Genomic DNA, 15,904 nt, shown 5'->3' with positions numbered 1-15,904 from the left:
ACCAAAATGTTTTGGATGACAGCTCCTGTCAGGCTGTTGCCTCTGTCAGTGGTAAGGGATGATCAGAGTTATAGTCCAAAACATTTTGGAGAACATCTGGTAAGACACTCAAGATACTGTATATGTATGTATTGGCTAGTCCTAGAAAAATCAATGAGCTATGGAAGAAATTCAGACCATGGAGAAATTTTGTTCACATAGCCATTTCATTTCAGGGAGTTTACTAAGTATTTCCCCATATGATTGGGGTTGCAAGCTTCACAAACATAAAGACTAGATTGAAATGAAAGTTGCGATTCTTCGGAAACTGCCTTCAGCAGCCAATATTGTCCTCGGATTACATGGAGTCGTCATGTTAAAATTCTTCTCTGTCTTGCTCTTGCTGCACCTCTTGAAAAGCCCACATCACGCGGCAAAGAAGAGGTGTTCAATGAGTCATATCTGCCAGTTAGAAAAGTATGGATGAGTGCCTAGCCAAACCAGAGAACATCTCCATATTTTTAAAGTTCCACGGTTTTTCCATATCTATAACCATCCATGTCTCTTCCTCCTCAGCTGCTATAAAATAGATTTCATTGCCTTGTTTTCTTGCTCGAATATTCCACATACATCTGCTTTCCCTTTTTTGTCTTTAACCTACTTAGTGTTAGCCAAATCCTGCTCTGTTATTAACAGTGTTGGTTAAGGTACAGGTGAGACGGAATGGAAAGTAATACTTGGGATTCTGGCATGGATCTAAAGGGAGTGTCTCATGCTGCTCTTTGGAAGGCTTGTAGCTGCAACAGATTTAGCTGTTTTTTCCACTGCAGCCAACTTTTACTAGTTTCCATGGCCATGGACTTAGACTTTGAGAGAACTGTAAAAATATGTGTGGCGGCTCATTTCCCCCACTCCTTACCAGCCATCAATACACAAAAAGGGTGCAAAACTGAGTAAGAACAGCTTTACTTTTGCACCGTTCTCTTTGAATCACCCGGTCCTTGCCAGGAGATTAAATGAAGAATGTTTTAGCAGCCAGAACTTGGTATTAGTTGCAATGGCCTGGATCAGTTGAATGGAGATACTTAAATGGTAGTCCTGGTGCTCATGTGTGGCTTGGTGCCCAAGTTGTGCCCTGGTAGCTTAAGATGACTGAGGTCGGTTCCACATTTTCAGAGTGAATGTAGAAAGGGAGGGCTCCTCTCCCTCATTAACAGGATCCTACCATTAACTAGACCAGTGGTTCCCAAACCTTGGGCCTCCAGGTGTTTTGGACATCAGATCCCAGAATTCCTGACCATTGGCCAGGTTAACTGGAGCTTCTGGGAGCTGAAGTCCAAAATACCTGGGGGACCAAAGTTTGGGAACTGCTCAACATTGATTCCCATACTTTGGTCCTCCAGGTGTTTTGGACTTCCTACGCCCAGAAGCCCCTGGCAGCTTGGCCAACATCTGGAATTCTGGAAGCTGAAGTCCAAAAGATCTGGAGCACCAAGGTTTGGCAACCATCTCTGGTAACAGATGCTAGAGGCCAAAGCTATGTGGATCCCACATTTAAGAAGGAAGGGAAAGCCCTCTGGCCTCAGGTATGGAAAAGAAACAAGCCTTCTGTCCTGGAGGAATTTGAAAATCCTCTCCATTTGAGCATGACTAAGAATCGTGCATATTAGTGTTTTTAGCTTTTATCATGTCCTACATTTTTCATGAACTGCGAGAAAATTACCTGCCAAGTAGTTTTGGGGATCTGGCTATGTCTGCTTCCACAAGATGGTTGTGATTCCACCTGTCCAGAAAAAGGCAATAAAAGCCAAACTATATATAGGAGGGCAGTGGCAAGTTTATTGGGAGTTGCACAGAACAGCAAAAGGGCTGCATGGGTGATGGGAATACACCCCTTTTCCTCAATCCCATTTCCTCAGTTGACTGTGTTTGAGGTTGCTTCGATGCTTGCTGAGGTATGTGCGTCTGCTGTGTGTGTCTTGCACACCTTTTTCTGCTGTCCAAATACCACCACTGTCTTCCTACGTGAACATGGCAAATCTGTACTTGAACTGCCATGGTTCAAGTCTCATTTTGCCCTTGTTTCCCTTGGCCTCTTTTGCGAGTCCAATTCCAGCAACTCACAGTCATTGTCCAGAACGTTATGTCAAAAGCACCAAGTCTCTTGCCCACTTTTGACAGGTGGACTCATCCCCCTTCTGGGATGAAAGTTCCTTTGGGGGTATGAGCCATGGGTGGGTATTCCTCCGGCTGGAGGTGGACCGGTGCTCCCACAGCTAATCCGTGCAATGAGTTATTACCCGTCATATTGGAACCGGCGTTGCTGGTCACTTCCAGCTTCTGCGTTTTAAAGTACACAATATAAAACACGGGCAAAACAATTCCTATAAGGAGCATGACAAAGACTGCATTCCACCACTGTATCCCACAATCTGCCCCACTGCTGGTTTCTTTCTGTCGTGGAGGTGAACAGTTTGGAGTTTCGATGCAATAGTCTGTGCTTGGCAAGACCGGCACCTGTGCAGCTTGTTCAATTTTCTGGTCAATGCCTCTGAAATACTGATCAATTTTCTTGCCTTCTTCGAAGCTGTTGTCACTGTCTTTTGATTCAGGCAGTAACAGACCAGCACTCTGAGGGCGCAGCAATTCCTCACTTGTTTCTGTTAGTACACCATTGACTTTCACTGGAATTTTGATGGATTTCAGAGCATACAGGTCTTGCTCCCGGATAAAGTTATTGATCCGTTTGATATCTGCAACCTAAGAATTGAGAAAGAGAAACATCACTAGTTGCCGGTAAGTACATGAGTATATAATGTATGCAAGTAAGTTTTACTAGCTTGAACTTGGTATAAAAATAGTAAAATACATAGTTGTATTTTTAGCCACTGTTGTAGAACTGTTATCAAGATCCTCACGGCAAACCATGCTTAAGGTGCCTGGACTTTTGGACAGAAAAGTATGTACTTGTCTGCTTGTGTGAGAGAGAGCGCAATAGCAATAGGGACTTATGTCACTACAAGAAAAGAGATTCCACCTAAACATGGGGAACACCTCCTTTACTGTAAGAATAGTTTGACAGTGAAATAGATGACCTCAGAAAGGATAGTGGAGTCTCCTTTGGAGGTTTTAAAACAGCAGTTGGATGAACATCTTTCAGGAGTGCTTTAGGTTGTGTATTCCTGGGATTGTGGTCTCTTTCCAGATTCTATGATCTCTGGAACATGCCTATTTTATTGCAGGTTTTTTGTCTTCAGACACTAGCTGTTGTTGTGTGCTTTCGAGTCATTTCCAACTTAAGGTGACCCAAAGGTGAATTTATCATGGGGTTTTCTTGGCAAGATTTGTTCAGAGGAAGTTTGCCACTGCCTTCCCCTGAGGCTGAGAGCAAGTGACCTAATATTTTCCTGGGTGGGCTGTAAGGTTCTGATTATTGTGTGGATGTGAAAAAATGATGATCTTACCCCATATCCAATGTGAACAGGCATGCTTCAGCGTGTGTGTGTGTGTGTGTTCACACTGCTGCCATTGAATAATACAGGGTGTGACGATTCACGGGCACTCAAAATCGCAGGTCAGAAGCCTGCCAAAATGGCAAGCCCACTATGTTGGCTGTATAATTTTATACTTTTAATTTGCTATATTAATGTGAGGTTATTAATTGTGTTTTTAAAACTGTGGTGTTTTAAAGCATCTTTTGTGAACTGCCTTGGGCCCACTTTAGCAGAAAGGTAGCATATAAATTAAATTAACAGATACAGATGAATATTTGCTAATGTAGATATTAGACATCACTTTGTTGATTGTTGATCTTATAGCTGTTCTTGGAAACAATGCTGAATATACTATAGCTCAGTGGTAGAAGATCCCACGTTCAGTCCCTCATTCCTTGAGTAGAACTAGGATAGGCTTGGAGAGGTTCTGCCAATCAGTGCAGACAGTACAAAGCTAGACAGAGCAATGGTTTCATTCTGTGTGGAAGACAACAATTTAAATTCTAATTATAATCTTTGGTCTGATCTAACATGGTAGTGCATGTCCTGATCAGTCCTGATCTTCACGTTATGCCAGGTTTTGATCCTGCTCTCCCCAACTTCACCCAGTTGTTCTGATGAAGGTGAGTAACAAGTCACTAAATTGTGTCATCTGAACAACACAATGATTGAGACAATGGCACGTAAGGCATGGAAAACTCCCAGCCTGGATTGTTTTGTTAAGCACCACCCTTGGAAGCAGATGCCTTCCGAGAACTGCCTGTCAACTGGACAAACCAGAGCACTCTCCCTCGGTATGCAACACCTTCAGCTAGAAATTAATTCCATTAACTGTGTCATTCATAAGAAAACCATGTACATAAAAGATGTTGGTTCCTTGAAACCAGGTAGCATCTTACTTTGCATCCATACTGCAGGGCTAACTTGTTGAGATTGTCATCTTTTCTGACTTCTCGCTCCAATAACACCACATCCCCAACTTTCTCGCGGGAAGCGTTCCTCTGCTGTAGCTCCTTCCCTCTCGCTCGTAATTCCATGACATCAAGTTCTTCTTCAGATGATTCATCCGAATCAGACTGTCCGCTTCTAAACAAGTAAACCTGGCTGTTGGAGAATGTGCGGACAGTCATAGGAGCTTGGAAGGACCTGATTGCCTCCTGGTTTAGCCTCATGTTTTACAGCAGTCTCTGCAGGAGAAAACAAATGGTTTGGAATTTAAAAAACTCAGTTATGAAATGTGTAACATAACTTAATTGAGATTTGGGACAATACACAGAAACTTCCCCTCACCAGCCTGGTATCAGAAGGTGGATTATTAATTACGCTTGCTAAACTTGTGTGCCTTCAAGTCATTTCTGACTTATGGCAACCCTACAGCAACCCTTTCATCGGGTTTTCCTGGCAAGTTTTGTTCACAGGTGGGTTTTGCCATTGCCATTCTCTGAGGATGAGAGAGTGTGACTTGGCAGGGTCACCCAGTGGGTTTAACATGGCTGACCAGGGATTTGAACCATGGACTGCAGAGTCATAGTCCAAAGTTCAAACCACTACAACGCTACAAGACCTCCATTTGTGCCTGTCCTGCTCTCCTTGGGATTTTGAAATATTTACATAGAATCATGCTGGAGGACCTACAAATGCCTAGAGAAGTGTTTTCTCTAGGAACTTCTAGGTTCTCCAGAAAAACTCTGCTGAGCCTCTGGCAGAATTGTGCTGGAAGACTTAGAAATTCCTAGAGGGAACATATTAATCAAAACCGCAAATAAAGCCGCAAAAGTCAAAGCTACAAATGTGGAGGGCCAAGTGTAAATGTAAATATTCCCAAAATCCCAAACACTTCTGGTCTTAAGCATTTTGGATGAGAGAGACTCAACCATACTGTAATCCAATGCGTTAGGTAAACACTCTTAAGTTTCAACCAACTGGCCACTACACCACACTATCTCTACCAGTATCCGCCAGAAGGCATTACAGCAAGAAGTTCATACCTCTCAGGCATCTGGGGTTTGTCAATGATTTGCCAGTGGCTGACGTATAGCAGGGTATCATGAAGAAGCATGCAGGAAAGTTTTAAACCAAAGGTTGCCTTTGTGTTCCAAGTGACCGAAGGTTTCTTTCATAGGAGTGGTTCGCTTGTTTTCCAAGGCTATGGGGCTACTGAAAAGCTCAATGTCTTGCTCTAGAACCGGTTATGGAGTGGTCCACCAGGACCATGGAGACATGCTAGATCTTGGATAAGCAAAGTGAGCCCATTGGGGCCCCTAGTGTGGCCCTGAAGGGTTGCCTTAGGGTCACCAGAAACTGCTTGAAGGCACACAACAACAAACCCAGAACTAGACACAGTATTCCAGGCAAGGTCTAACCAAAGAAGAGTGGCTCTACTACTTCCATGGGTCTATCTATCACCCCACCATTTCCCTTTTGGCCTGGACTATCCTCTTATCCTGATACCCAGGGCTATGTTGGCCAGAGAGCAAATCCAATAACGTCAACAATCAACCAAACAGTTATACCTTTATTGACCAACCAAAATGCAAAATAGACATGTTGTATATTGCAGGATAGATAGATAGATAGATAGATAGATAGATAGATAGATAGATAATATACTCTGTCTGTCTGTCTGTCTGTCTATCCCTTGGAGTGCTGTCGCTCCATCCTATGCAATCCTGGGATCTGCAGTTCTACAAGGTCTTGAGCCTTCTCTGCCAAAGAGCGCTGAGACCTCCCAAAACTATAAGTCCCAGGATTTTGCAGCCATGGCAGTTAAAAATGGTGTCAAACTGCAATGTGCAGATGCAACCTCAGCAAAAATCCCAACACATGAACTCCAGTTTGTATGTGTTTGTGTGTGAGCATATTCACACAATGCACTCTCTCTTAACCAAAACACCCACCCACACCTTGGCAGGGTGCCCAGGCGCCCTCCTTTTCCCAGACAGGTCCTCCATCCATGCCAACCTTCTGTCTAGGAGGAATTCCACCATTCCCTCCATCTTGAGTCTGACCAAGAAGCATGCACTGACATTGATATGAGTGCTTTTAGCAATTCTTTGGTCAGGTCCTCCATTTCATTCCTGGAGGACACTTTTTTGCAGTGCCTTGTCCTCCTTTGCAGTTGTGACCTCTGCTCACCTTTGGAAAGTACACAAGGAAGACAAACTCCAAGTGGGATCACAAAAGGAGGGTTTGGAAAGAGGTTTCCAGCCTAGGAAGCCCCTTTCCAGCCCAGTTTGCCCCCCATTATTGAGGACCCCCAACCCAGCTACCTGCTCCTTTTCCCTCTACTGACCTGCTTCCAAACTGCTCCCCTTCTCTTTATCTCTGGCTCCCTCTTTTGCAATCAGGCTCAACCTTTACTGCTGGTTGCTTTCTTCCCTTCTCCATTGGTCAGAACATCTGAAGAGAGCCAGGGAACAGCCAATCCCTTGCAAAGATTAGGTCTGAAAGGGGGAGTCCTGGGTTCAAGTTTGACAGAGCAGTCAGCGCTGGAATGTGGTTTAGGCTTAAAGGGAGAGGAGGCTTATTTTTCCCATTCCAGCCTCCACTGAAAAAAGGAGGAGGAATAAGGCTGCAGCTGCACTGCAGAAATAATGCAATATATATATGTACTAATATATATTGCATTATATATATATATATATATGTGTGTGTGTGTGTGTGTGTGTGTGTGATACTGTTATATGTTACGGGACATTTGGGATCTGTATAAAAGCATCAGCAAAATACAGTAACACTTAATCTTCGTCGTATCCCAAACCCTCCCATCCACAGTAAAAATGCAATTAAAGTTATTAGCAATTATTAAAACAATCTTTAAAAATATGAAAATAAAAATGGAGCAGAGGAGATAGGGCAGCTGCTGAACAATTTGATTAAATTAATAGGAGATTGCTAGATATTATCACATCCAACACAAACTTTCGGAAAACCTTTCATAAACCTTGCATAACCATTGTATTAAAATCATATTTCAAAACAGAACACTTTGCAATTGGTTCTATATATCTTTCTCAACTGTTTGGTACCATTTTCTTCTTATCTTTTCGCCCAGCTTCAACCGAATTTGGCTATATCTCCTTACCTTCTCTTTTTTAAACTAAGTATTCCTTTCGTAGTTTTTAAAGCTGTTACTTTTATTAGTTTTGGAACTAAAAGTGTGCATTCAAATACGTCGTCCACAAATGAAGCGTTAATTTCCAAAAAGTGGAAATTAATGCTTCATTTCCAATCCACACTGAAGAAATAATCCAGTTTGAGACCATTGTAACTGCCTTGGCTCAATGCTAGGCAACTGAAGAGTAGTATTTGAAGGAGAGGAATCTAGCTTGGAATCTGTACGTTTTTGAAGGCCTTGATGGGGAATAGTCCAAGTGTTTGTTTGCATTGCTCAATGCCCCAGGTGCAAGAAATGTTGATCGCCTTACGTAAAGTGTGTGGGTGTTTGTAGCTCATCTGATTAACTTGTTTAATGTAGGGCAACCTTACAAATGCTTGCTTAGATGCCAGTCCCTGCTTAAATGCCAGTCCCTAATGTAGGGCAACCTTACAAATGCCTGCTTAGATGCCAGTGGTGAAATCTTCTTCTTCTTTGGTGGTTGTGTGCCTTCAAGTCATTTCCGACTTATGGTGACCCTAAGGCAAACCTATCGTGGGGTTTTCTTGGCAGGGTTGGATCAGAGGGGGTTTGCCTTTGCCACCCTGAGGCTGAGAGAGTGTGACTTGTCCAGTATCACCCAGTGGATTTCCATGGCCAAGCTGGGATTCGAACCCTGAGTCTCTCTAGTCAGTGCTGAAACACTATGCTGGCTCTCGTGAGTCCAAAACACACTACAGAAATAATCCAGTTTGACACCACTTTAACTGCCCTGGCTCAGTGCTAGGGAATCCTGGGAATTGTAGTTTATTTCGGCACCAGAAGAGAAGGCTCAGTGTCTCACAAAACTACAGTTCCTAGAATTCTCTAGCATTGAACCAATGTGGTCTCAAACTGGATTATTTCTGCTGTGTGTTTTGGCCCACGGAGGTCTTCCAAAAAGAGTTTGGATGGCTGTCTCACAGGAGGATTTTAGGATCTGTAGTTTTGTGAGGCACCAGCCCTCTTTGGCAAAGAAGGCTAAAGAACTTGTAAAGCTACAAATCCCAGAGGACGGAGCTATAGCACTTAAAGCGTTGTCAAACTGCATTATTTGTACAGTGTAGATGTGCCCATACTTTTAGTGCTGCATTTGCCTTTGTTTCATACAGCTACACGGTTGTTGTTCCGAGCCAAGGCTTCATCAGCAGCTGTTCAAATTGGCGCATGGCTCTAAAGTTTGTCCAGTCCTTGCATTATGAGCTATTACAACCCATAAATCCTTTTAGTAATTATTGCTTTTGACATGATCCTTAATTTGGGATTCATAAAAAGCTGAGGTTAGTGAGATCATTGGTCGTCTTTTCCTTCGTACTTGTCCCAGTGGGACTCCATCTTAACAAGAATAATGGCAAAGTGTCCATGCGGTTCTACTAACAAAGCAGGAATACATGAAGGAAGCCTTTTTAAAGAACCTCTTAGCATTTAAAACACTTTTAAAGAGAAAGAAAACTATTTATTTATTGGTATTTACTTGTTTGCTAACATGTTTCTGAGAGGCAGTGTGGCAAAGCAGTTTGAGTGTTGGACTAGGACTCTGGTAACCAGAGTTCGAATCCCGGCTCAGTCATGTAAACCCACTGAGTAGCCTTAGGCAAATCACACTCTCTCAGCCTCAGAGGATGGCAATGGCAACCCCCTTCTCAGGAAATTGGGGAAAAAATCATATGTTCACCTTAGGGTTGTCATACATCAACCATGACTTGGAGGCACACAACCACAACAATATATTATCTCAGCCGTCCACAAAAAAACTAATGTGTGAAGGGGTTCACAAACTTTTGTCCTTCACATGTTTTGGACTACAGCTCCCTGTTGGTCAAGTTGGCTGGGGCTTCTGGGAGCTGCTGTCCAAAACATCTGGAGGACTTATGTTTGGGAATCACTGTATTAAAGTACTGTATATGAAGATTTTTCACTTGGTCAAGTACCATCTACAGAAGAGGTGGGCAGCTATGGAAAGCTAAGTGGTCACATTTATCCCCTAGAAGATCTTGTAGATGCATCCCCACCACTGTTTGTTGTTGATGTTCACTGCCCTTGAGTCGATCTTGACTCATGGCAACCCTGTGGATGAGACATCTCCAAGACTCCTTGTCCTCTATTGCTCTGTTTAGGTCTTGCAAACTCATGCCCATGATCTCCTTAACAGAGTCCATCCATCTAGTATGTGACCCTTCTCTCTTCCTACTTCCATCTTTCCCAGCATTATTATTTTTTCCAGTGAGTCGTGCCTTCTCATGATGTGTCCAAAGTACGACAGCCTCAGTTTTGTTATTTTGGCTTCTGGGGAGATCTCTGGCTTGATCTGCTCTAGGACCCATTTGTTTGTCTTCTTGGCCATCCATGGGATCCTCCGCCTCTCCAACACCACATCTCAAATGAACTGATTTTCCTCCTATCTTCTTTCTTAACTGTTCAGCTCTCACATCTACACATGGCAATAGCGAATACAATGGCTTGTATGATTCTCACATTATTATTATTATTATCATTATTATTATTATTATTATTAGCCTTTTGTGCTCATTTGTATATCTTTCCATTTTAGGATCTTTTCCAGCTCTTTCATAGCTGCTCTCCGCGTTCTTAACCTTCTTCTGATTTCCTGGCTGCAGTCCCTATTCCTATCAACACTTCATCCTAGGTATGAGAACTCTTTTATGACTTCTATTTATTCATTGTCCAGGTTAAATTTGTGTAGATCCTCAGGTGTCATTATTTTTGTTTTCTCTATGTTCAGCAGTAGTCCTGCCTTTGCACTTTCTTCCTTGATCTTCCTTAGTAGTTGTTCCAGGTCTGTGAAGTTTTCTGCTAGTATTATGGTGTCATCTGCATATCTCAGATGGTTGATATTTCTTCCTCCTATGTTCACTCCTCCTCCTTCTGTGTCCAAGCCTGCTTTTCTTACAATATGTTCTGCATATAAGTTGATCAGATAGGATGATAGGATGTAGCCTTTTGTGGCTCCTTTGCCAATTGGGAACCATTCGGTTTCTCCAAATTCTCTTCCGACAGTAGCCTCTTGTCCTGAGTTCAGATTCCTCATTAGGACTATGAGATGTGCTGGCACTCCCTTGTCTTTAAGGGTGTTCCATAGCTCTTCATGATCTATACCTTCCTGCTGTACCCCTTAAAAATAAATAGAGCAGTCATGTATATAAAATATAAATATATAATATTTATATAGCAAATATAAAAAGGACAGCCAGGATCTTCTCTGGACAGAAATCCTGAAGGAGCAATTATAGCACTTACCCAGCAGATGGTGATGTTACCATGCACTATAAAGGATTATCTCTTGGTGAGTTGTATCTCAATTTAAGGAAAAGTCCTGTTCTCTGCTGTATCCTATTCGCCGATTGCCAAGTTATATAATGCAGTTCGACACTGCTTTAACTGCCATGGCTCCATGCTACGGTATCCTGGGATCTGCAGTTTGTTGTGGCACCACAATTCTCTGACAGAGAAGGCTAAATATCTCACGAAATTACAAATCCCAAATTCCATAGCATTGAGCCATGACAGTTAAAAGTGGTGTCAAACTGCATTAATTCTGCAGTGTAGATGCAGCCAATGAGAGAGATATTAGGTGCCTGATATCCCTCAAGTGAACTGGGAAAAATGAATTTCTCCAATATTTCAGATAGCAGAAATACTTCTCGAGAGCAGTGTTTTAAGTGCCTGAAGAAAAGTAGTCAAGTCCAGTGGTCCAAGTTGTTGTAATGACTTATACTAGCTACTTTTAAATCAGAGTAATTTCTGCTGGTACAACTGAGGAAAAAAGAAGGTAAACAGATGTTCCATATGCGCCGGCAAAGGAGAGATGCATGAGAAACGAATGGCTATGCAGCCTATAAAAACATACACAATTTCTCTCGCTTATTACAGATTCACTTTTCAAACATGGCTGGAGTTTCCTTAGCCACCTGTACATTTTCTTAGGTCATGTAGGAATTTCTGCTGGACAGAGTGATTTTGTCTTGCCAACAGTTTGGAACTATCCATCTCAGAACTGGAGGAAATTCCTAGTGTCCAATGATATACACATCAAGAAAATGCAGGCCGAGTTGGGCCAAGGGACAGCTTGTGTGTCTCTTTCCACACTTACTGCCTCCATGATGGATGTCTTCTGAAGAGCAATCCCTTCCAAGAAGAGTTGTCTGGCAAAGGATAGGTCTCAGTATTAATGCAGGCTGTCTTTCGTTCCTAATGTTCTGTTTCCGCCTCAGCTTGAGAAATAGGCAAAAGACCTTCTCACAGTGGCTGAGATCCCAGATCGGCTACTTAGTTAAGTTTATATTTGTGTGTCTTGTGTGCCTTCAAGTTGTTTCCGGCTTATGGCAACCCTAAGGCAAGTCTATCATGGGGTTTTCCCTGGCATGATTTGTTCAGAGGAAGTTTGCCATTGTCTTCCCCTGAGGCTGAGAGATTGTGACTTACCCAAGGTTACCCAGTGGGTTTCATGGCCAAGCAGGGACTCGAACCTTGGTCTCCAGAATTGAAGTCCAATATTCAAATCACTATGTCATGCAGGCTCTCATTTAAGTATGTAGTACCTCCTGGTCTGATCCCCGACCTCCAATCTTGCTTTGGAAATCTGTTCTCCTGTTAACTAGGGTGCAACATACTGACATTTCTGCCTCTCTTTCTTCCAGTGATCGCTGGTGTGACAGTCAGAAACATAAGCTCTGTTGTAATTCTTCCTTGCACCAAACCTCACTGGCAGGGATGGTGGTACATTGATAGCATTTCTTGTCACACTTTTCTCGATAGCACTTTGGCAATCCATGCTTGTATGATCTGTTTTCCACAGGAGGAACGGTGGAAATGAATGATCGAGGATGCCAACCACTTCCCGAAGTTGGCTCCTGTGTGAATGAGCACATAGCAGCCAGATTCGAGAAGCAGTTGGAGGTCATGATCACTGTGAAAGGAAGGGAGGAAGGAGCAGAATCTCACCCATTCACAACATGTGGCTGCTTGAGAAGTGGAACTGTGATGAAAGGGACCTATTGCACAAAGGCAATAATGGGATAGCAGTGAGATTGAAAGCCTATAGATGGGTTTTGCCCATCAATGAAAAGGTGCACAACAGTTAAGAATGGAATGCAAGGCAGCAGGATGGGTGCAATGTTGTGTGATATGTATTGGTTAAAGATGCTTTTATCTTGTTAAAACTCCCAATTTTTATAGCCTCGTGTGATCACATCTTGTGTGTACATAATCCAGAACTGCAGCTTCAATGTCCGACCATTTAAAAGACACGTAGACACTTCTGGCGGAATCGCTCCCAACCATCTACTTTTTTGTTTCCTTGCCCTGTCATTGACAGTTCCATATAGTGGCTGCCTTGCAGCACAGGGGTTTTCTGACATGTTGTCTGCAAGGGGAATGTGTAGCTTTGAATGCCACCTTAGTGCATTCCAAAAGTTAGGCGTTCCATTGCTTGATTTGAGCTGTATTGATTAATGGTGTGTGCAAAGTAAATTTTTGCCTCCAAGGGAAACCTCCGTGGATCTGGCCAAGGATGAAGTGCCAGTGATTAAGAGTTCTAAAGATCCTTGCTATATATATATATTTAAAGGGTGGGGAATGCTCTGCTGAGGCCCCAGGGACTGAAACGAGGAGGTGTTCCATTATCTGCCTGGCTGGCCAGGAATTGCCTTCCAGAGAAACCTCTCAATGTAACAACAATCAGGTCACCTTGCTGGTAACCTCTCAAGAGACCTTTAAAGCTGTCAACTTGCCTGAAGACTTGAGAGTAAGTGGAGGAAACAGGTGGACTCCAAGGACTAGGGAGGGATTGTTGGATTCTAAAAGCAGCCGATGGAAGGATTTTCCATCACTTAGGCACCATTTTTCTGAGCCCGGTAATGAATTTGGGTTTGCCTCTTCTTGGGGAGCTCAACAGAGGACTAAAATAATGGAGGTAAAAGCAAAAACAAAACAGACACACATACAAACCCCCAATTTTTTCCATTTCTTAATTTGTTAGATCCATCCTTTGCACCAGGCATTCCTGTCAGACCCACTGCCGATGCAGCTCAAAATCATAGGAGAGAATTTATTGGCAAAGGTCTCTGATACCTCCAGCCAAGCCTATTACAGCATTAATTCTCGCCCTCCGGCTTAATACGGCGCCTCTTGGCTTCCTAGGGAACTCCAGCAGGCTTTCTATTGTTTAGGGAGCTCAACCATTACAACCTCATCTGGCTCATGTGTGCAGCAGAGTCTTCCAAGCCCAAAGATGTGTTAATAGAGAGTGACCCTTGGATGAGGTCTGTTATAGTTTGCCTGTTTTATAGCCTCGCCGGGAGGCTTTCTCGGTTACTACCTCGGCTACCTCCAAGAAAAAGGAAGCCTTGTGTTGGGGATGCACCATCCAGATTCAGAGAGATGGCTCAGTTGTCAACGCAGAGCAAGAACAACAGTGGGATTTATAGCCTGATCATAGCTGCCTCCAAGGGGCTGATCCAGCACCAGCATCCCATTTCTGACTGGCCTCTGTAGTCATTCCTTTGGCTTGATGGCAAACTGAGCTCAACCCAAGGAAGTAAAATAAGCTTGCAAAACAGGATTGGTAAAAGTAAATTCACTCCTGCTGTCTCTTGGCATGGAGAGTAGCATTCATAGTACTGCTTCTCCCCGTTCTCTTTCTATCCCAGTTTTCGACTTTTGCATCAGCATAATAATACTTTAATGACTTCCCGTTGTTTCAGTGAAAGCACCAGAATATGTTTCTAATACTCATGTAAAATATCCTAACTGTAGACTACTAGGGAGTTAGTAACTAGCTATTTAGCACAGCTTTCTCTCAGTTCTAGCCTCCTCCGATAAATCTATGAGGTTGTCATCAATTTCTTGATCTAGATATAACATGGTGGTGTGGACTGGTCAAGATTTGTTTTGGGGCCATAGGTAGTTACCTCTATGGTGAGAAAGGAGTGTGTTTGTGTAGAGGTGATTGTTCTGGAGAGGCAAGAAGGGATAGAAGTCAGTACCTGGTTTTCAAGCCATAATTTGTAGTGAATTAGCACAGTGTCTATGGAGTTTATCACATGAAGGAGATCGAAAGTTTATCCTGTGAATATCCCAGAAAAATTGTGTAATTACGTGAAATGATTTCACACAGCGTTGCACAAAACCCACCGTTAAAATGGTCAGAAAGAAGCATTAACATGCATCTTTTTTACTTTGGTCATTTCAGAGACAATGCATTTCCAATATCAACCTTATTTGCGCAATTACGTGTGATAATAATTCGCGCAATTACTCACCATTTTCGGGCAGCTTTAAATGTGCTTTAATCTCTGTTTAATGCCAGAATTAGCCCTAGTAATAAACTCCTTTATTGTGTTGTTATGTGCCATCAGACCAGCTCCGTCTTATAGCAAGAGTATCATTGGGTTTCCTTGGCAAACTTTATTTGAATAGTTTGCTATTGTCTTCCATGAAGGATAAGAGAGCGTTACTTGCCCAAGATTACCTAGTGGATTTCCATGGCTGAGTAGGTGTTTCAACCCTGGTCTCTCAAAAGCCCTAGTCCAATACTTAAGTCACTACACCATGCCTACTGTGTCTGTAATTGACTTCTGATAATCAATACTTTCAGTCAGGGAGGACTATCAATAGAGCTGTGTTTGCATCCCCTCAAATATAAACCATTGTGCTCACTCCAAGCAGAGAAAACTACAGGAATGTCATAACGTAGCATAGTAGTTCCACATTTGGAACTAAACTACACCTTTGGACTTAGTTGTGCTGCTTCAAATGCACATTTTGTGGGTGGTGGGGACTGAAGTAGCATCTTGATATGTCCTCTCTGCTAGACATGGAATGATTTCACCATCCGCTGAGACCTCCAAAGGACATTAGTGGATGACGTAACCATTTTGCACCTGGTTGCAAGGACATGGCCAGATGCTACTATTCATCTCTATCACCCACAAAATGGCTGTCAGAGGGCAGACTACAGCAGCCCAATGGTAACAGCAATAGCATTGCAGGTGCAGTGGGCTGTTGTTAAGGGAATGCTAAGCTCCACAATCACCCCAAAAAGACACATGCACTTGTAAGGCGCATAAATATAATAAATAAATATAAGGTGGATTTACACCTCCATATGCCACCATGAGGATGCCAGACAATGTGTGTGCATAATGCTGTCAAGAGCATATCACACTCAAGCAATTCAAGCTTTGTGTTACAGGTAAAGGCAACTCGTGTTAAAATCATTATGGAAAAAATATTTTTATTATCATTATTATTATTTTAAACATATTTGAACCTTCTT

General features: G+C 42.8%; 1 protein-coding gene across 3 annotated transcripts; it reads right to left on the bottom strand.

Moving 5' to 3' along the window:
- LYSMD4 (LysM domain containing 4) lies at positions 1 to 6,903 on the bottom strand. Of its 3 annotated transcripts, XR_006104719.1 has the most exons (4): positions 6,766 to 6,903; positions 4,373 to 4,660; positions 1,703 to 2,739; positions 1 to 441 (listed from the first exon to the last, which is right to left on the bottom strand). XR_006104719.1 is itself a non-coding variant. In XM_042475989.1 (3 exons), the coding sequence occupies exons 2-3, from the start codon at positions 4,643 to 4,645 to the stop codon at positions 2,167 to 2,169; spliced, it is 846 nt and encodes a 281-aa protein (XP_042331923.1). In that variant the 5' UTR covers positions 4,646 to 4,660; positions 6,766 to 6,903; the 3' UTR covers positions 1,436 to 2,166. The 3 variants fall into 3 exon arrangements, 2 of the variants coding, with proteins under 2 accessions (XP_042331923.1, XP_042331924.1); XM_042475989.1 differs by lacking the exon at positions 1 to 441 and having other exon boundaries at positions 1,436 to 2,739; XM_042475990.1 differs by lacking the exons at positions 1 to 441; positions 6,766 to 6,903 and adding an exon at positions 6,609 to 6,746 and having other exon boundaries at positions 1,436 to 2,739.
- Positions 6,904 to 15,904: the final 9,001 nt, after the last annotated feature.

Source organism: Sceloporus undulatus, chromosome 6 (assembly GCF_019175285.1).
Source record: "Sceloporus undulatus isolate JIND9_A2432 ecotype Alabama chromosome 6, SceUnd_v1.1, whole genome shotgun sequence".
NCBI lineage: Eukaryota > Metazoa > Chordata > Lepidosauria > Squamata > Phrynosomatidae > Sceloporus > Sceloporus undulatus.
Note: the sequence above shows the minus strand (reverse complement) of the source record. Positions and strands in the feature narration are given on the sequence as shown.

Excerpts from the sequence above, each read along its gene's own strand:
- LYSMD4 (XM_042475989.1), bottom strand. The coding sequence starts at position 4,645 with ATGAGGCTAAACCAGGAGGCAATCAGGTCCTTCCAAGCTCCTATGACT. Across the intron at positions 2,740-4,372 it reads CCCTGCAGTATGGATGCAAA|GTTGCAGATATCAAACGGAT; the intron begins GTAAGATGCTAC and ends CTCAATTCTTAG.